The sequence below is a fragment of the Dipodomys merriami genome, unplaced genomic scaffold, assembly GCF_024711535.1.
Source record: "Dipodomys merriami isolate MVZ:Mamm:240054 unplaced genomic scaffold, mDipMer1.0.p SCAF_1, whole genome shotgun sequence".
Lineage (NCBI taxonomy): Eukaryota > Metazoa > Chordata > Mammalia > Rodentia > Heteromyidae > Dipodomys > Dipodomys merriami.
The window spans coordinates 88,752,094-88,774,019 of NW_027202270.1; the positions used below are offsets into that span (position 1 = coordinate 88,752,094).

At 44.1% G+C, this 21,926-nt stretch overlaps 1 protein-coding gene across 2 annotated transcripts; it reads right to left on the reverse strand.

Annotated features, from left to right (window-relative positions):
- Positions 1-11,742: 11,742 nt before the first annotated feature.
- Osgep (O-sialoglycoprotein endopeptidase) lies at positions 11,743-21,926 on the reverse strand. 2 transcript variants are annotated; one of them, XM_070024707.1, is made up of 11 exons: positions 21,812-21,926; positions 19,389-19,508; positions 18,656-18,831; positions 17,016-17,111; positions 14,557-14,606; positions 14,379-14,457; positions 12,769-12,834; positions 12,575-12,665; positions 12,289-12,364; positions 12,105-12,203; positions 11,743-11,975 (listed from the first exon to the last, which is right to left on the reverse strand). In XM_070024707.1, the coding sequence occupies exons 1-11, from the start codon at positions 21,924-21,926 to the stop codon at positions 11,936-11,938; spliced, it is 1,008 nt and encodes a 335-aa protein (XP_069880808.1). In that variant the 3' UTR covers positions 11,743-11,935. The 2 variants fall into 2 exon arrangements, with proteins under 2 accessions (XP_069880808.1, XP_069880814.1); XM_070024713.1 differs by lacking the exon at positions 17,016-17,111.

Sequence of the window (21,926 nt, forward strand, 5' to 3'; positions counted from 1 at the left end):
GGCCAACATTTGCTGGTTTACTGCAAGTGAGTAGGCAAGAAAGAAAGGTATCTTACTACACCCAGAAAGGCCAGAAGAACACTGTCTTCAACTCTCTGAAGTCAGTTCCTCCTTCCTCTGCCACCTTCCTACCTCCACCCAAGACTGGAGTAGTGGGCACTATTCAATTCCAACCATTAGGTCTTACAGGTACAGCAAAGCATCTAAGAAATATGTGTACTGCAGATCCAGTACTCAGAGTTGAATCCCTCCCATCTCTCTCCCTCCTTTTAGTCCCTCTCACAAGACACCAGCCTTCTGCTTGCTCTCTCCCTTGAGTGCCTGCTCTTGTTTGGGACTGCAGTGTACAAAGGGAACACATGGTATCCCATCAGTGCTCCCTCCCCCCCCCCCCCCGGCTAATTATAGCTGGCTTGGAGGCCTAAACAGTAGGCTCCCAGTGTAGGACTGTGACACCCAATCTCCTGGGCCCCGTCCTGGGATGACCCCCTTTTCTATCTGTAGGTTACAAGGGGGTTCTGAGTGAGGGGAATTTGGAAGCCAAGGAGAATCTGGGCATTGGGTAGAGTGAGCCAGGCCAAAGGGCTGGCTGGTAGTGGTGTTGAAAGGTAGCAGTGGTGGTGGTGAGATCTGCAAAGTTTAGACTATGCTGAGCTAGACAAAAAGAGGAAAATGTGTTTTGAATCAGCCCTGGGCTTGGACTGTTGACTGTTCTGTGCACAATAAAGCCGGGACCTTGAAGAAGCAAATAATACTGAAGTGAATGAAATACAAACAGCCCAGCCCAGTTCACAGAGGGCAGAAGAGAGGTGCTTAGTGAAGGGGTGGGGTTCAGGTTACAGACATAGGTGATCACCTGGCAGGGCTTCCTGCCTGTCATTAAGTGAAAACCCAAACCCTACTCTGTGTCTTCAGAAGTCTAAACTTGGGCCTCTGGGTTGAAGATCAAACAGTCTGTGTGGTTGATGTCCCTGAAGTGGGATCCAGAGTTCTGGACTAGTTGGGTTGGGGGCACACAGGTATTCTTGCTTTAGGTAGAATATTAACAGCCACTCCTCTGCTGGCAATCATATCTCCTTTCTTTTCCTGAGACTTATACCTGGATAAAACCCATGGGATAGTGACATGGTATTGCAGGGAACTTCCAGGTGTCATCCTTAGAAAAGGATATAAGGGAGAAAGGCAGCAATGGTCCTCCTCTCTCCTCTCCTGAAAGCCACACACAAGCCAAAGGCTGCCAAGGACAGACTTCCAGGCCTATAAAAAAAGGCCAGTCCAGGCTGGATAGATTGACACAGAGGCTGTCCCTTAGGACTAGGTGAGTGGGCTGCCATGGAATAGGGGAAGAAAATAACAGCATCCCCTCCACTTGCTATTTTCCTACTTGCAGCTTGGGTATCCTATTCCAACCCAGGCAGTGTTCCCTGGGTGAATCTAGCCCACAGGCCACACTCCTCCAAATGGGTAGTTTTGTTTTGTTTGAGACAGGGTCTTACTATGTAAGAGCCTAGGCTGGCTTAAAATTTGAGATCCTCTTGCCTCACTCTCCTGACTGCAGGGATTATAGTCAGGTACCACCATGCATACCTCAAAGTGGTTTGATTGAGAGAGATATGCCATGGTGTCCTAGCTAATGAAAGGCAAGAAATGATTGGCTTCTGCACTTTCTTTCTCAGCTCAAGCATTTCAGACTTCCTTTTCTTTTCTTTCTTTCTTTCTTTCTTTTTTTTTTGGTCACGGGTCTTCAACTCTGGGCCTGGGCTCTGTCCCTGAGCTCTTCAGCTCAAGGTAAGCACGCTACTACTTGAACCACAGTGCTATTTTTTGGTTTTCTGGTGGTTTTTATTGGAGATAAGAGTCACAGCCTTTCCTGCCCAGGCTGCCTTTTAAACTGATCCTCAGACCTCAGCCTCCTGAGTAGCTAGGATTACAAGCATGAGCCACCAGCACCCAGCTCAGACTACTCTTGTGTCCTCCCTATAGCAAGACAGCATCTTTAATTTCCATCATGAAGTAGAAGAACTACAATTCAAAGACATACTCATAGCCAACTTCTGCCTGCCACCTCCCTACAAGGATAAAAATATTGGATCCTACTATGAGTTTCTTTTTTTTTTTATTGTGAAAATACTGTACAGAGGGGTTACAATTACATGGGCAAGATAGCAAGTACATTTCTTATCAAGCATTGTAGCCTCCTCCTTTGTTTACCTTCCCATCCCTTCCCAGCCTCCCTCCGCCCCCCTACCTAATCCTTCCCCACACACACACACCAAAGTTGTAAAGTTCGATTTCGACATGACAACTTGTACTTCTCATTGTTGCAACGTGGACCCTACTATGAGTTTCTATGACAACCCTATGACTGCTCTTATCATTGGGAGAATAAACTCTTCTCCCTCCTTTTCCTCCTTTTTCTGTCAGTTCTGGGTCTTGAATTCAGGGCCTGGGCACTGTCCCTGAGCCTCCTTGTGCTCAAGGCTAGTTATCCACCACTTGAGCCACAGCACCACTTCCATTTTGAATTGGACTTTTCTGCTTGTGCTGACTTTGAACTGTGATCTTCAGATCTCAGCCTCCTGAGTAGCTAGGATTACAGGTGTGAGCCACCGGTGCCCAGCTAGACTAGTCTTCTATCTGGACCACCACCTACTTTCCATTAAAGTCCTGAGATTGCCCTCCTCCTTCAAGGTCAAATAGCCCACTTCTAAGTTTTGGACACACTGGCTTGGGACACCTCCTGTCATTTCAGTCATATCTGTTGTCTTGGCCAGAGGATAGTGAGACTGCCACTTCTGCAGAGGAGACACACATCAAGACACACTCCTAAGAGGCTGATCCAGAAAATTTCTGGGTCAGGACCAGAATGACCAAGTGTGCTTTGGCTGGGTCATAAGAATCATGGTAACAGACTGAAACTCAGGGTTTTCAACATTTGGGGATGTAGGTAGATGAGAGAGAATTTTGTTCCAGAAACCTTGGAGGGCACCTCCGAGAAAGGGAGAAGGGGACCTGGAGGAGAATTACCTCCTATTCCCCTCTGTTCCACAGATCTGCTAGATATTCATCTGGGGAATTATTCACTACCTTAGGGTGCCTTGGATTGCTGCTCAGGCTGGCACAGGTATAAGCAAGTCAGAGTTCTCTTGTATAGTAGAAAAGGATTTAGGGGACACGGTTGAATGAATGCATTCCCATCCCTCCCCAGGGCTCACATGTTCATTATCCTGCTCTCAACCTCTGTCTTAGTAGTATGTATTGTCTCTCTTTGCCATTTCCAAAATGGCAAATTCAACACTAAAAGTCTGTTTTGTCTCTGTTATCTCTCCTAGTCCCCAGTCCTGTCAGGAATTGCGGAGATCACAAAACAGCTCCTCTTGTGTGTATGCTCATGTGTGTGTGTCGGGAGCTTGAACTCAAGGCCTGGACTGTCCCTTAGTGTTTTTGCTTAAGGCTGGTTCTTTACCAATTAAGCCACAGCTCACTTCTAGTTTTTTGGTAGTTTATTGGAGATATAAGTCTCATGGACTTTTCAGCTTAGCCCGAGTTGGCTTTAAACTTTGATCCTCAGATCTAAGCCTCCTTAGTAGCTGGGATTACAGCCATCAGTGCCTGGCCAGTACTCCTTTTTAAAAACTTTTTAAATTATTATAAAGGCACTATACAGTGATTAGTTACATAAGTCAGGTAAAGAGTACATTTCTTTTGGACAATGTCACTCCTTCCAATTTTTCCTTCTCATCCCCACCTACAAGTTGTATAGTTCATTTTCAACATGGTATCTAGTGAGTTCCACTGCTGTATTTGTTTACCCTTTGTCCCTCCATTTCTGTGTTAGCACTCCTTTTATGGGAAGAGGTTGAGGAGAGGGAGCTAGAAGGTTGAGAGGGGCAGATCATAGGACAGAAGAGCTGGAGCAGTCACCTCTTTCCCACTCACATTTCTTTGGCCTTTCCTTTATTATCCATGGTATTTCATGTTCAAATCATCTTGTTCTTGACCCTCCTATCAACTACCTGCTGAGGACTCTGCTCACATACCCTAGTCAACAGCTACTGGCTTCTTTGGGTACCAAAGTGAGATAGGGGAAGCTAACTGAGAAATATATTAAAGGTAATGAATGCTTGGAGAAAGGGACCTCCTTAATGTAGAGAAGTCTCAAAACAGAGCTTTTGACTTCCAACCCTGTACGTTGTTTACAAATTGACAGACTAGTCAGGCACCCTCTAAGTCCCTGTGTTGGCTAGTTTATACAACCCTTATTCTTTCTGGTTTAACCTAAGTCATTGACTCTAACCTGGGTGAAGGAATAAGGATCTTGGCTGAGTGATGCAAAGCTAAGAAAAGCTCTTCCAAACCCCATTTCCTCTGTTCTTTCATACAGAAAACATTTTCTTGGCAAATATGGTCCCACAGTGGTATGATTGAGAGGGCAGTTTCTTTGGTATGTTTTCTACATTCTTCCTGAGCCAGCCACTGGGGTCCTGGCTGGGGCCAGTATCTCTGAGGACCTCAACATGAGAAGCCTGTCTGGGCATGGAGCACACTCACTACACCAATTTGATCCTTACATTTGTTCCCAGGATCCTGCCACAGCTATCCCTAAAGAGACCCTCCTTGACGCCCTATAGACTATTCCATCTTACTTGGGTATCTCTGCCACCATTAGTCAGGCCTTGCCTCCCGTCTCTATTCATAATGAACAGGAGCCCTGGTTTATGTTTCCCCAAGAGACTGGGGTATAAGTGGTGAAACAAGCAAGAGTAATGTACAAGCACAGCTAGCTCCCCACCTCCATCTCCCTACAACTCATCTCTCTTCATGAATTGTAATGATCTTTATCAAAGTTGGTCCTACCTGCCTTGCACCATACACTTCTGTTCCCACCCTTGGACACTGGTGGTACTTAAACAGCACCTGCTGGGGGGGGGGGTGCCGTTCTTCCCTAAAGGAACATGGATCCTCTATCTTATTTCTAGGCTCCCATATGGTTAGATGCTTCAGGAAGCAGTACTGACATGTGACTGGGCCTGGGTGCTGTTTCCTAAGCTCTTCAGCTCAAGGCTAGCATCTACCACTCAAGCCACAGCACCACTTCTGGTTTTCTGGTGGTTAATTAGAGGTAAGAATCTCATGGATTTTCCTGCTCAGGCTGAGTAGCTAGAATTATAGGCATGAGCCACTGGCATCTGACTGGCTTATTCTTCTATCCTTTTCTTCCTATAGCTTCTTCAACTCTTCCCTTTGTGCTTTCTACTCTCCTGCCTCTCAAGAGGAACTGCAGATTCCCATTTTCTTTTTCCCTCTCTCTAGGACCCTGTTGTTGACCACATGCTTTTTTTTTTTTTTTTTTGGGTCTGGTCATGGGTCCTGAACTCTGGGCCTGGGCGCTGTCCCTCAGCTCTTCAGCTCAAGGCTAGCACTCTACCACTTGAGCCACAGCGCCACTTCTGGCTTTTTTCTTATGTGGTGCTGAGGAATCAAACCCAGGGCCTTGAGCATGCAAGGCAAGTGCTCTACCACTGAGCCACCTTCCCAGCCCCGACCACATGCTTTCTTATAGGATAAATGATACCCTATCATTGGCTTTTTTGGGAATGACCAAGGGCTTCTACAGTTATCTGTTCACCTTCCTCATTGCTGTAGACTTCATGATGATTGGTGAGTACTGCCCACCCTGCCCTCTGCATTGGACACTTACTTTTTTTCTTATGCCCTCACAGTCCTATCTGTGGTTTTCAAGGCATGATCCTAAAGCCTCCTTTCCCTCTCCCCAATCGTTAGACAAAACTGTCTCCTAACTTGGTGGTGGATTGTGTGTGAGGTGGAGTAGAGAGTAGGGAGTATGGAATGGAGCAGATAGTGGAAGCTAGGATATATCCTTGACCTTCCAGAGCTGGATGCCATCACACTAGTCTCCAAGGACCCCCTAAAATCATCTAGTCCCTCCCAAAGCTGAGCTGAACACCACTGTCCCTATGCCATCATCAACCTCAGCTATTTCCATGCCTCCTTTACCCAGGTTGGTCTGTATGGGGTTGGGTCCAAGGCTGAGTCCAGTAGGGCAATTGGGCGTAATCACTGGAGTACAAAAGTGCAAGAGTATCACAGCTGAACAAGGTATGGGCTGTATTTGCTTTCCTCTGCAGACTGGCACCCTTCTTTCTGCTGGTACAGTCCCAGGCTCTCCCTGACTCTCTGCTCTGCCTGCTCATCATGTTCCTCCTCACATGGTGGGCAGCACTTCATCACTGTGTTGCTCACCCTTCTGCTGGTTGTCTATACAATCTACAAGAAACCTGATGAGAAACGAGGCAGGTAATAAGGGAGTAAGGAAGTGAGATTCAGAAGGAGGCTGATTCCTGTAAGACTGACACCCCGGCCCCACCCCTAAACCCCCATTTCCTAGCCAGCAGTCACAATCAAGCCCCCTTGAGTCATCCTATACCACTCTTTCCTGAACTATGGCTCTTCTGTCTGGGAGGGCACCTGCCACATGGCACTGTCCCACTTACTGAGCCTCCAAGGTTGAAACTAGTGGCCTGTAGGCTGGAGCTTGCCAGCAAATATGTTTTGTTCAGATTAAACAAAATTTTAAAAATAAAATTCCAACATTAAAATTCCAAACAGTTGGCTGGGAAGGTGACTCAGTGGTTAGAGTGCTTGCCTTGCATGAATGAGGCCTTGGGTTCGATTCCTCAGCATCACATAAACAAGAAAAGCTGGAAGTGGACTCTGTGACTCATATGGTAGGGTGCTAGCCTTGAGCTGAAGAGCTGAGGGACAGTGCCCAGGCCTAGAGTTCAAGCTCCTTGACCGATAAAAAATAATTTTTTTTTTTTTTGAAATCACTTTCATTTTTAAAATACTTCAAGTGTTCGGGTCAATAGCAATTATTTTTTATAAATTATCTTTGTCAACTTTATAATGAATTTTCAAATGCTCAAGAAAAATTTTTGAAGTTTTGTGAGTATGCAATCATCAGTTCAATCTTTTTTTTTTTTTTAATTGTATTTTATTTTATTTGAGAACATACTGTACAGAGGGGCTACAATTACATGGGCAGGATAATGCATACATTTCTTACCAAGCATTGCAGCCTCCTCCTTTGTTTACCCTTCACTTCCCTTCCCCGCCTCCCCCCTCCCCCCACCCAATTTTACCCCCCTCCCCCCACCCAATTATACCCCCCTCCCCCCCACACACCGACATTGTAAAGCTGGTAAAAAATAAAATTTAAAAAAAAAAATCCAAATAACTGGGGCTGGGAAGGTGGCTCAGTGGTAGAGCGCTTGCCTTGCATGCCTGAGGCCCTGGGTTCGATTCCCCAGCACCACATAAGCAAAAAGAAAAAAAGCTGGAAGTGGTGCTATGGTTCAAGTAGTAGAGTGCTAGCTTTGAGCTAGCTGAGGGACAGCGCCCAGGCCCAGAGTTCAGGCCCCAGGACCGGACCCCCCAAAAAAATAATATTCAAAAAAAATCCAAACAATTATGTAGTAATTCTAGGACTCTACTCTACATGACACACTTAGCTGGAACGGATTAACTGCCATCTCATTAGATGAGGTTGATGCTTTCTGGTTTGCCATAGTTGATCTTCTTTATTCTTTGCTACTGCATGACTGCTTCTTACAGACTATTTATGTATTTGGTGCTGGTACTGGGGTTTGAACTCAGGGGCTGAGCACTGCCCCTTATCTTTTTTGTTCAAGGCTGGTGTTATACCACTTGGTTGACAGATCCACTTTGGCTTTTTTTGCTGGTTAACTGGAGATGAGTCTCATAGACTTTTCTGCCCAAGCTGTCTTTGAGTCATGATCCTTAGATCTCATCTTTCTGAGTAGCTAGGATTACAGTATGAGTCCTGCAGACTTTTGAGTTCTCAAGACATATTCATAGAAGGAAATCAGGAAAGGGCAGTAGAAAAGGCAAGGGGATAGAAGAGACAAGCAGAGAGAACAAGAGGACAGTGTGTAAACTCAGTAAGCCTGAAGAACAGTGAGAAATCAGGATGCTTTAAAGGAGTCAGTCCCTACCCTATATATGTTAAAACTGAAATGCCTATTAAGAAGCTGGGTACTGGTGGCTCTTGCCTATAATCCTAGCTACTCAGGAGTCTGTGATCTGATGATCATGGCTTGAAGTCAGCACTAGCTGGAAAGTCTATGGAACACTTAACTGATTAACCATTAAAGCGAGACGCAGAGGCCAGTTATTGGTGCATACACATATAAGCATCCAAGTGGTGCCAATTTGCATCTTAATATTCAGAAATTCAGGTTGGAGTCATTCACATCAAAGTGGTATCTGTACAAGACTTGATGAAATCCCCATAGACACATATGATAACAGCATCTGACACTATGCTCTGGGGAATTCAGACTAGACATGAGAAACCAGCAAAGCAAAGTATAGTCAGTAAGGAAGCAGAGCAGAAAAATATATTGTAAAGCCAGTATTTAAAAGATGGAGTGTCAAATGCAACTGCTAGTTTGCACTTTGAAGCATATTTGCCATCAGATTTAGCTAAGACCAAGTAAGCAGTGGTTCTGATGGAGATTTAACAAAAAATTGGAAAAGAAGAACTGGAAACAATTAAGTTTTGCTATAAAGTAGAGCAGGAAGAAAAAGGAAGGAGAGCTGGGTATCAGTGGCTCATGCCTGTAATCCTAGCTACTAAGGATGCTGAGATCTGAGGATCAAGGTTCAAAGCCAGCCTGGGTAGGAAAGTCCATAAGATTCTTATCTCCAATAACCCACCAGAAAACCAGAAGTGGCTCTGTGACTCAAATGGTAAGAGCGCTAGCCTTGAGCTGAAGAGCTGAGAGACAGCACCCAGGCCCAGAGTTCAAGCCCCATGATGACAAAAAAAAAAAAAGGAATGAGAAATGGATCAATAGGGCATTACTTGTAATATTGTAAAAATATGCTGATGACAAGAAAAACACTAGAGAAGAGGGGTCAGGCGTTAGGGTACATGCCTATAATCCCAGCTACCTGGAAGCAGAGATAGGAAGATTATTGTTTGAGGCCAGCCTGGGCAAAAGAAGTTATCAAACCTATCTCAAAAAAAAAAAAATGTGGTAGAGCATATCTGTCTGTGCTCCCAGCTACACAGAAGGCATCAGTAGATTTAGTCTGAGGTTGGCCCTAGGAAAAAGTGCAAGACTTCATCTGAAAAATAACTTTTAAAAAACCAAAAGGATGGGGGCTGGGAAGGTGGCTCAGTGGTAAAGTGCTTGCCTTGCATGCCTGAGGCATGCCTGAGGCATGCCGCGATCCCCAGATCTTAGACTCCTGAGTAGCTAGGATTACAGGCGTGAGCCACTGGAGCCCGGCAAGGATCACGGTTCAAAGCCAGCCCGTGTAGGAAAGTCCGTGAGCCTCTTATCTCCAATAAACCACTAGAAAACCGTAAGTGGCGCTGTGGCTCAAGCGGTACAGCGCTCGCCTTGAGCTGAAGAGTGCAGGGACGGCGCCCAAGCCCAGAGTTCAAGCCCCACGACCGACCAAAACAAAAACAAAAACAAAAACAAAAGGACTGGGTTGCAGCTCAAGCAGTTGAGTCTGCTTAACAAATGTGAGGCTCTAAGCTCAATTGCTAGTACTGCCAAAAAAACTGGGGAAAAAAAACAAAAACGATGGAGAACTTTGACCCATACCTTTACAAGATAGAGGCTAAGATCTACACAAGCCTGTGGGCAGGTGCATGGCATATGGGTATTATTTCTCACTCGGGACACCAGTAACATTTTAGCAGTCTCTTGAATGCTTTCCTATGCATTTTAGGATATTTTACAGCATCCTGGGCTTCTTATCAGCAGAATTCCCTCCTAGTTTTCATAACCAAATACCTTCTGAGAGCAAAGCTAGCCCCAGCTGAGATCTTGTGGGATTTAGTGGCAGAATGGACAGCAAAGCACACACAGATGATGGAAAGTGGTCAGATTAGCAGTAGGAGCTTGCAAATATGTTCTCATTGTTTCCATTTCTCACTGAAAAATGATCCAACGTTAAGGGCAAGAACATGGAGGGAGATATTGAACATATGAGGGTCAGAAGGTAGGAGACAGTTATCAAAAAAGAGGGCAAGTGAAAGGATTGAGATGGAATGTTGCTGGGTGGCAAAAAGGACCCACTGTGGTGACAGGGTGATGAATTTCAGGTAAGATCAGTCAGCATGACTATGCTTTGCTCACCCTTTCAGCCACATGGATCTGGGTAGGAAGTAGGTGATTAAGATTACTAGAAGGGCTGGGAAGGTGGCTCAGTGGTAGAGTGCTTGCCTTGCAGAACCACATAAGCAGAAAAAGCTGGAAGTGGCGCTGTGGTTCAAGTGGTAGAGTACTAACCCCTTGAGCTGAAGAGCTGGGGATGGCACCCAGGCCCACAGTTCAGGCCCCACGACCAGGGGGGGAAAAAAAAAAGACTACTAGAAGTGAAGCAGGGAGACGGAAGTAAATGTATGCAGTAAAATGAAGGTCCTGGAGAAGAGAATGCTGGATTTAGCATACAGGATGGAATAATCTGGAAAGGGGGAGGGGGAGCAAATGGCAGGAGAGCAGAATGTTTGATATAGGGGGGAGAGGAATTATCTGTCTAGAATATGACTGAAGGAATAAATGACTAAGGTGGATATCAAGGGGATAACTTACATGGACACTGAACTCAAGACTTACTACAAGAGTGTTGTAATTGTGGCAGTCCAATGCTGCAGGGGTATTAGGGATGAGGAGGAAAGGCCAGCAAATAGTATAAGAAAATAAGGACAGCCGGGTGCTGGTGGCTCACGCCTGTAATCCTAGCTACTCAGGAGGCTGACATCTGAGGATTGCAGTTCAAAGCCAGCCCGGGCAGGAAAGACCGTGAGACTCCTATCTCCAATAAACCACTAGAAAACTGGAAGTGGCGCTGTGGTTCAAGCGGTAGAGCGCTCGCCTTGAGCTGAAGAGCTGAGGGACAGCGCCCAAGCCCAGAGTTCAAGCCCCACAACTGACCACTGCCCCCCCCCCCCAAAAAAAAGAAAAGAAGGACATCTGTACCACCTACAGGCCTAGTGTACAAAGGGTATAGACATCACTACTACCATCACAGTAGTGACAAGAAAAGCTCAGTTTTCATAAAAATCAGGTTTTCTTTGAAAGAATGTGAAGGGAATATTAAAAGGATTTATGGAATTTTGCAAACAAATGGCTATTAGCTCCAGTAAGCACCGAAGTTTCAGAAGTTTCCATTTTAGAAGACAGGTAGATGGGAATAAAAAAAAAAGTAGTTGGAGAGAACATGGTTACCATAGTGTAAAAGATAACTTGTAGCTCATCCTTCTTGTGGTGATACAGGCAAGATACAGAGCATGTTGTGATTGGTTAGGGTGCTGCTGGAAGAAGGGAGAGTACAACTTGTATACAAGTATGCCGGAGGAAGTGTATGAAGGAGGGGTAGTCTTTCCCTTGTTAATATTTGACCTATCTCCAGGCTATTCTGAGCAAAGTCCTATCTATTTCAAAGAATTTAAATGAGACAAACAGGGGCTGACCCTAACATACTATTAGTTATAATACAATTACTGTTAATGGTGTGTTAAAATCTTTCCCATCATGCTTTGCTGCTGAACAGTAACCTCCAAGACTTACCTGTAATGTTAGCCATAGCTCTGACTCTTTATCCACTGATCCCATCAGTAAGAACTTATCCAGTTTGGATTCCATATTGGTCCTCAACAACACTATCCAATTACCAATGTACAAAACCAAAAAATATTTTATTGCCAAGTCATCTGGAGATTCTCCAGGGAACTTTAAGTCTTGTGAGTCCATATCTTGACCACTGGAGAGAGAAGTCCACCGTACTACCAATATTCCCAGGGCAGAGATTAAAGCCCCAGGATCCTCTGAGCTCCACTAGGGAACTATCTGTTCTGATCTTGTTACTCTTGTTAGTCCCTCCATGTCACTTCTACTTCATCTGTCCGATACCTGTAGAAAAATAGGAACTATCCCTTAGCATTTTCTATCTTCATGGTCCTAGACTGTCTTACCTAATGATTTTCTGCTCACCTTCTCACTCTAATCCTATCTACCCCATCCAAAGAATGAATCATTCACCTCTGTGTTACCCCAGAATCATTGAGAGGTGTCCTGATTCCAGCCTGAAACATCTCCCAGCCAGCCTGAGCTATCATGGCTCCATTGTCAATGCAGAATCTAGGAAGGAAGAGACAATGAAACTTGTGATGTAAGTCAGAAAAACATACATGAGAAGAAACCAGGAAAGGGAAGGGGCCTTTACCTCTCATCTGTGGCAAAAAGCTTGGCTTCACGTTCCTGACACATTGTCTCCATCATCTCCTGTAATCTCATATTACCTATGAACAGATAGGGAATAAGGTTAGTTTGTCATTTCAGCCATCTCTCCATAGTCTGGCTTTACAAGCACCCTTAGGAGTTGGAGAGGACGAACAAGGACTGAGAGAGACAGGATGAGAAGTGAAGCATGTGATTTCCTTAAACTTAGAATAGTAGAATATATGCAATGCCAAGATGAGGAAATAGTAACATTGTTCAATTGTACATACATCCTACTCCTCCCACAATGAGGGCTTCCTGGGAGCCACAATGTGCCATGGCTCGCTCTGTAATCTCTACCAGCATGGCAAACACAGTTTCCTGTGGAGACAAGCGAAACAGTGCATCACAGCTTTTTTTCTGTTCTAACTATAGGAAAGATCTTCCAACCCCAACTTTCCACCCCATCTTTTCACTCCATTACCTGCAGGGAGAAACACAGATCCTCAGGAGTACACTCGCCTGTGGCCAACATCCGCTGGGCTACATCCTACATTCAAACATTCAAAGGGAAAATAAACAAAAGAACAAAGATTTCATGGAAATCCTAAAAAAGGACTACTGTATTTTATCATAAATCAAGTTATCAGCCACTTCCCATCCCACACTACCCTTCACTGCACACTCAGCCTTAAGAACAGCAGCATTCATTTAAGATTACAGGCACAAACATAGACACAGATATAGACACACACACACACACACACACACACACACACACACACACACACACACACACACACACACACACACACACACACACACACACACACACACACACACCCATTGGGGTTTAAATATAGGGCCTCAAGCTTGTTATAGGGAAGTACTCTACTGCTTTAGCCACATCTCCATCCTTTGCTTTTTGTTCACTTCTCAGGTAGGGTCTCATACATTCTATATAGGGTCATTAAGGTTGAAAAGTCCACAAGAGACTACATCTTCAAAAATAACCAGAAAAGGCCAGTATGGAGAGGTGGCTCAAATAGTAAAGCACCAGCCAACCATGTCAAACAGGTGGGAGGCCCTGAGTTTAGATCCAGTATAAGATTCAATAATTAAGCCATGGGCTGGGAAGGTGGCTCAGTGGTAGAGTGCTTGCCTAGCATGCATGAGGCCCTCAGTTCAATTCTCAGCACCACATAAGCAGAAAAAGCCGGAAGTGGCACTGTGGCTCAAGTGGTAGAACACTAGCCTTGAGCTAAAGAGCTGAGGGACAGTGCCTGGCTCAGAGTTCAGGCCCCATAACCAACAAAAACAAAGAAACAAACAAACAAAAAATCAATAATTAAGCCAGGCGCTGGTGATTCATGCCTGTAATCCTAGCTACTCAGGAGGCTAATATCTAAGGATTGTGGTTCAATGTCAGCAAGAGCAGGGAAATCCATGAGACTCTTACTGCAAATAACCACCAGAAAACCGGAAGTGGAACTGTGGCTCCAAGTAGAGTGCTATCCTTGAGCAGAAAAGCTCAGGGATAGAGCCCAGGCCCTGAGTCAAACCTTACAACCAACAGACAGACAGAGACAGACAAACAGACAGACAGACACACACACACACAGACACACACACAGACACACACAGACACAGACACACACACAGACACACACACACACACACACACACACACACACACACACACACACACACACACACACACACACACACACACACACACACACACACACACACACGATTCAATAATTATTTCCCAAATGTTTGTTCTAACATTCCCACCCATAACTTAATTACCTTAATTTTTTCCATAGTACTTATTCCTACCTGACAAATTTTATTTTCTCATTTTTCCCCCCTGTTTTCCTCTTCTAGAACCTTAAGTTCCATGTAGACAGTTTCTTGTTTTGTTCAGGCTTTGTACCTATTAACTAAAATAGTACTTGACACACAGAACATATCTAAGAGTCCAGCACTATGTGCAGGAAACACAATGATAACAAAACAGATACGTATTATTAGGAAAAAAAAAAAAAAAAAAGCAAGACAGGCTTCCGTTTCCTTTCCTTTCTCACTCACCTCAATGAAAGACAGAATCCCTGAAAATGAAACATCCATCCCCTTTACAGTGTATGGCAGCTCGACTAGCTTCTTGCCTCTATGTAGGAATGAATACAGGCACTGAGCCTAGAGTCAGTTGGTTGCTCACCCTCCACAGCCCCTCCAGCCAGCACTGTTCCACCTCCTATCCTCTTACCGCTTTGCCATCTGTTCAATGTTGTAGCCTGGACTTGGGTCATTGGAAATCTGACAGATAGAAAAATAAGAAGTAGATAAGCATGCAAAAATGCATAACACAAACTACAGAAATATATTCTTTTATTATTTATTATTTGTTTCTTTTTTGTGCTAGTCTTGGGGCTTGAACTCAGGGTCTGAGCTTTTGTTCAAGCTAGTGCTCTAACACTTGAGCCACAGCTCTACTTCTGGCTTTTTTGGTAGTTTAGTGGAGATTTTAGTCTCACAGTCTTTCCTGATCAGGCTGATCTTCACATGAAGATCCTCAGATACAAGCCTCCTGAGTACCTAGGATTATAGGTGTGTGCCACTGGTGCTTGGCTCTGAAATACATTCTTTTTTTTTTTTTTTGGTCGTGAGGCTTGAACTCTGGGCCTTGGCACTGTCCCTGAGCTCTACCCTTGAGCCACAGTACCACTTCCAGTGGTTAATTGGAGATAAGTCTCATGGCTTTTCCTGCCCCGGGTGGCTTTGAACCACAATCCTCAGAGCTCAGCCTCCCAAGTAGCTAGGATTGCAGGCATAAGCCACTGATGTCCAACTAGAAACACGTTCTTATACATATGTGGACGTACCTATCATTCTGGGGTACCTTACCCTACCTACTGAGCTGAAGAATCATCAATATCCTTTTTTTTTTTTTTCAGTTGTGGGCTTGAACTCTAGGCCTGGGCGCTGTCCCTCAGCTCTTCAGCTCAAGGTAAGCAAGCACTTTACCACTTGAGCCACCACATTTCCAATTTTCTGGTGGTTTATTAGAGATTACTCTCTTGGAGTTTCCTGCCCTGGCTGGTTCTGAACCACAATCTTCAGATCTCAGCCTCCTGAGTAGCTAGGATTACAGGTGCTTTTTTGGAATTTTTAAACTTTATTTTATTTTTATTTCTAGCCTGCCTGGGGCTCAAACTCAGGGCCTGGGCTGCCCCTGAGTTTTGGTGCTCAAGGCTAGCACTATACCACTTAAGCGTAGCTCCATTTCCAGCTTTTTGGTGGTTAAGTGGAAATAAGAATCTCATGGATTTTCCTGCCCCAGTGGGCTTTGAACTACAATCCTCAGATCTCAGCTTCTTGAGCAACTAGGATAATAGGTGTTAGCTATCAGTGCCTGGCTAGAGAAATGATTATTAAAGTACATTATATACATATTAGAAAATATCTAAATGAAGACCCGTTACTTTTGGTTTTCATTTTGATAAAATAAAAATATATGCTAATAAAAATTTTAAAACCTATACTAATATTTTTGTATGGGTGTGTGTCTAACCTGGGGCTCAAACCCAGGGCCTGGGTTGCTGTCCCTGTGCTTTTTCACTCAAGGATAGTGCTCTACCACTTGAACTACAGCTCTACTTCTGGCTTTTTGGTGTTTAATTGGAGATAAGAGTCACATGGACTTTCCTGCCCAGGCTGACTTTGAATTGTGACCCTCCTGGATAGCTAAGATTACAGGTGTGAGCCACCAGTGCCCATCTCTAATTACTATTTTTATGAAATTATACACATAAATAGGTATAAGTTAATATAGCTTATGGACACTAGGGATGTAAATTGGTGGTAGAGTACTTGCCTAGAATGTTCAGCATCCTGAGTTGGATCCCTAGCACTACAAAAAACAAGAATATTGGGCTGGGGAGGTGGCTCAGTGGTAGAGCGCTTGCCTTGCATGCATGAGGCCCTGGGTTTGATTCCTCAGTACCACATAAGCAAAAAGCAAAAAGCCGGAAGTGGCGCTGTGGCTCAAGTGGTAGAGTGCTAGCCTTGAGCTGAAGAGCTGAGGGATAGCACCCAGGCCCAGAGTTCAGGCCCCATGACCAGATCCCACCCCCCCCAAAAAAAAAGAAAAAGAAAAAAATATATAAAGCTGGGCATCAGTGGCTCACACCTGTAATCCTAGCTACTCTGGAGTCTGAGATCTGAGGATCCTGGTTTAAAGCCAGTCTGGGCACAAAGTCTGTGAAAGTCTTATCTCCACTTAACTACCAAAAAGCTTCAAGTGGAGCTGTGGCTCAAGTGACAATGCCCAGGCCTTGAGTTCAAGCCCCAGGACCAGCAAAAAAAAAAAAAAAGGAATGTATATGTATGTATATATGTGGGTATGTAACAAGAAAATTACACATATAAATATGTAAATGACTATCCACCCACATTATTTTTTAAAGGCTAGGCAGGATGGTATACTCCTGTAGGTCCAATACTCAGGAAGTAGAGGCAGGAGGATTCCAAGGATCCCAAGTTCAAAGTTAGCTTATGCTACACAGTATGTTCAAGAAAGTCTCAACACCAATAACCACCACTTAAAGTAACTGGAGGAGGATAGGATATATGTAAGAAGCATATGACACTATTAACTACTTCCTGTCTCCATTTCCATTGTTTTCTAGAAAACATCTTAAGTTTTCAGCAATCTCAATGGCCCACCTTCAGCACTCGAGCAAAACGATCCAAACAATTGCCCACAGCAATATCAATGGTTTCCCCGAAGATTCGGTAACGACGCTCTGAGTAGGCAATCACCTAAGGATGATAATGTCTGTGAAGCCTGAAGTCTGCAAAGAGGAGCATTAAGCAATAGAGAAAAGAGTAGTATTGTCAAAAACTTCCACTAAACAATTCTACAATTGTCTGCAAAGAGGAGTATTAAGCAATGGATAAAAGAGTAGTATTGTCAAAATGTCCACTAAACTATTCTACATCCCAGTAAGAAATGGAAAAATGTGCCAGGCAGGCTTGATAGTGCAAACTCTCAATTCCAGTTTCTCAAGAGGATCTCCGATTTGATGCCATTCTGGGATATATAGCTTGATCAGCTTTGGCTAAATAGCCATACCCTGGCTTTACAAAAAGAATTCTGCAGGTGAAATCTGTTGTTTCACATTTTCTAGTTTTTAGTTTCCTAATATATACATATATCACCCAGAAGCAGTGTGAACTAGGGAACAGGGTTTCTTGCTTAGAGGCAAGGAGTCCTTCTAGATTAATGAACCAGTACAATTAGTCAAAACCAAAGAGGAGGCAAAGTAGAAGAACTCAAAAATCAACTTATAAGGTTAGACTAGTTGGGTGCTGGTGGCTCACGCCTATAACCCTGAGGTTTGAGGCCCATCTTGGGAGGGCTGTGAAACTCTTACAAACAATAAACTACCAAAAAGTCAGAAGTGGAGGTGTGGCTGAAGTGATAAGAATGCCAGTCTAGTTTGAAAAAACTAAACCTGAAAGTGAGGCCCTGAGTTTAAGCTCCAATACTGGCACACACACACAAAATCATACAAAATATCCCTAATATTTCTCCCGTAAGTTTAAAAAACCTTCTACCATTAGCTGTATTTCTTATTTGTATGTTTACATTCTTAGAATTAACAAAAGTCTAAATATTTACTAAAAATCTATGTATTTATCCATAGTAACATAAAACAACACATGTAGTTACCATAAAGAAATTATAGAGGGATTAGGAAGGTGGCTCAGTGGTACAGTGCTTGTCTTGCATGAATGAGGCCCTGGGTTCGATTCCTCAGCACCACATAAGCAGAAAAAATTGGAAGTGGTACTGTGGCTTAAGTGATAGTGTGCTGAGGAATAGTACCCAGGCCCAGAGTTCAGCACCACGACTGACAAACACACACAAAAAAGCTTCAAAACTGAAGGTTTTAATTCTTACTCATTCTTTCCTTTTTAGAATTAGAAATTCCTAATTATAATCCATATATAAAAATTGTCTAATGCTCTCAGGTGGCTGTTACAGGAGAGTCCTGAGCTTACAATTAGCTTGGGCTACACAGTGAGACCCTGTCTCATTTCCTGGAAATCTATCACATGCAGCACTAATGTCCTGTCTCAAAAAGCAACAACAACAAAAATAAAACAAAACCCACTCTCATCTAATATTCTAATTGTCTTGCCCAACTCTGCAAAATTACAAACTACACTGTATATTTCCTACAGTATCTTAGGTCTAGACAAGCTCAGGTTTGTTTTGCAGTTCCTATAACTCAGGGAGTAGGGAATTACTGGTTAAATGCCTTAGAGACGAAGATGGAATGGGTAGAATAAGCAAGTACCTGAGTATTTCCTCCGCTGACATACAGCACAGTTGGGTTAGTGGCTCCAGTGATGAGGCGGCCCATTTCAATGTGACCTATACAATGGTTCACTCCCAGCAAGGGTTTGTTCCACAGCTGGGCTATAGTACGGGCAACAACAGCTACAGAAACCAATGGAGCACCCATGCCAGGACCTAGGAGTTTATAATTGGCAAGTTAGAATCATAGAAATTAAAAGCAAATAAACAAACAACAACAAAAAAAAACAGGTAAGGGAAGTTAAAGATATAGGAGTGTGAAAGGCAGCTGGGCCCTGGTGGCTCATGCCTGTAATCCTAGCTATTCAGGAGGCTGAGATCTGAAAATCAAACTTCAAAGCCAGTTCAGGCAGCAAAGTCCTGAAACGCTTATGTCCAATTAGCCACTAAAAACTGGAAATGGAGCTGTGGCTCAAAGTGGTTGAGCACTAGCCTTGAGTAAAGAGCGCAGGGACATGTGGCTGGGAAGGTAGCTCAGCGGTAGAGTGCATGCCTTGCAAGCATGAGGCCCTGGGTTCGATTCCTCAGTACCACATAAACAGAAAAAAAAAAAAAGAGAGCGCAGGGACAGTGGCTCAGCCCCCAGTTCAAGCCCCATGACAGACCAAAAAAAAAAGTGAAAGTGTAGGGTTGGTTGTAGGGGCAGAGGCAAGGTGAAGATTAACTTAGGCTCGGGTAAACTCTGCCACACTTTATCCCTCTCCCTGCCATACCTTTGGTAAAAGCAATACAATCAATGTCCTGGGAGGTTAGTCCAGCTTCTGCCAGTGCCTCCTGCAGCAGATCTAGGATAACAGTTCGGTGGTGCCTGGCAGTATCACCTGGAAGGAAACCTAGGAAATAGACATATACCAAAGATTCTATGGTTTTTCTGTAACAAAAGCAGGAAGAAGTAAAAAAATCAAAACATTTAGTAACATAGAATTCTTTCACTCTCCCAAGCTTTCTGAAATGCCTCTCTTTCTACTCAAGTACTATTCTATCTTCAGGACTCAATACAAGTGATAACTTCCTCATATTCTTTGGGAACTTGTCCTGTGGTCTTACAGAATCTTACAAGATCACACTGTTGCATTTAACATATAACAATTATAGCAACTGACATGTTGAATGGTAACACCTTTGTATAACAAAAGATAATTTAAAAGAAACAAATTACAGCATAACAATTATCTTTAGTCTCCTCACTTTAACCACAAGTATTTTACAACACTGGCTATTTTATTTCTATATTCCCAGTTCCCAAGTGCCCAGAACAAATAATAAACGTAAGTATAGGCAGATATTGGTAGCTCATGCCTATAATCCTAGTTAATCCGGAGGCTGAGATCTGAGGATCAAAATTTGAAGCCAGCCAATACCAGAAAGCCTACAAGGCTCTTTATCTCCAGTTAACCAGCAAAAAAGCACAAGTAGAGCTGTGACTCAAGTGCTGGAGTGCCAGCATTGAGTGCAAAAACCAAGCCAGAGTGCAAGACCCTGAGTTCAAACCTCTGCATAAAATAAACAGAAATAAATAAGAGGGGCTGGGAAGGTGGCTCAGTGGTAAAGTGCTTGCCTTGCATGCATGAGGCCCTGGGTTCATTTCTTCAGTACCACATCAGCAAAAAGAAAAAAAGCCAGAAGTGGCGCTGTGGCTCAAGTGGTAGAGTGCTAGCCTTGAGCTGAAGAGCTTAGGGACAGCGCCCAGGCCCAGAGTTCAGGCCCCACGACCGGACCAAAAAAAAAAAAAAAAAGAAAGAAAGAAATAAGAAACAAACAAATATATATATACTCCTAGAACGTAATCTGTCATATCAATACCTGACTTCATTGGGTTGTCCTCCCCTGTGTGTGGGTTGTTTGGGGGCATGATGGGCAAGCTATACTAGCTTGCAAATAATATTAAAAGTTATCTTACATCTATAATCCTATCTATTCAGGAGAGCCAGCCTTGCGAAGACAAATCCTTCTGACTCTCATCTCCAATTAACTAGCATTAAGCTGGAAGTGGAGACACTGCTCAAGTGATATGGCAATAGTTTAATTCTTTGTACCTGTGTGCGTGCTGGTACACGTACACACGTATACACACACAGAATTATACAGTGTTTACTATTTTCACTTAGTACCAAGACCCAGTAAAACTAGTAATAGTTTTCTCAATTTGAGAACAGTGCCCAAAACATTACTGAACACAAACACTGCAATCATCCAGTTCTCATGTTCTCTTCTTCCCTCTCTTAAGTATTTATGTTTGTCTGTCTAGGGCTTGAATTCTGGGCCTGGGCACTGTCCCTGAGCAATTCTGCTCAAGGCTAGCACTCTACTTTTGAGTCACAGAACCACTTCCTCTTTTCTAATGGTTAATTGGAGCTAAGAGTCTCATGGACTTCCCTGCCCAGGCCAGCTTGAACCTCGATCCTCAGATCATAGCCTTCTAAATAGGATCACAGTCATGAACCCCCAGTGCTCGGCTGTATTTTTATTCTATTTCAGTACACTATTTATCATGCTGTAGCGTTTTAAAAATCCGTTATGGCCAAGCGTCGGTGGCTCACGCCTGTAATCCTAGCTACTCAGGAGGCTGAGATCTGAGGATAGCGGTTCAAAGGCAGCCCGGGCAGGAAAGTCTGAGACTCATCTCCAATAAACCACTCAGAAAGCCGAAAGTGATGCATGGCTCAAGTGGTAGAGCGCTAGCCTTGAGCTGAAGAGCTGAGGGACAGCGCCCAGGTGCAGAGTTCAAGCCTCATGACCGACTCCCCCCCCCCAAAAAAAAATCCGTTATGCTCAACGGCACAGCAGAGTCACACATTTATTTTCCAATGCTCAGCAAACACAGTCATACACGCACGCACTCAAAGACGCTCAATAAAAACTTAATAAACTCTAGTTCAATGACGTATAGCGTTGATTGCAACAATACTGAGAATCAAAAACTGTAACGGGGGCAAGTTTTGTGGTTCCGCCGTGACCGCAGCATCGGCGATGGCGAGGCCAACCAGAGCAACAAAACGAGATGCTCACAAAAAATACCACAAAACAGTTGTAAAAGGAGACGGTGCGTCCCCGAGCCCAGTTCGTCAGCATTTAGGGAGATGGAGAGCGGAGCTGTGCAGGAAGCCTGCGGAGGCGCCCGGCCCCGCGCACTCACCGGTGCCCGGAGGCGTGACGTATGTCCGCCGCGGATTGGCCAGCACCCGGCCATCTCGCACCACTCCCACGCCAATCTTGTTGGCACTACCTTCGAATCCCAGCACTGCTGGCAT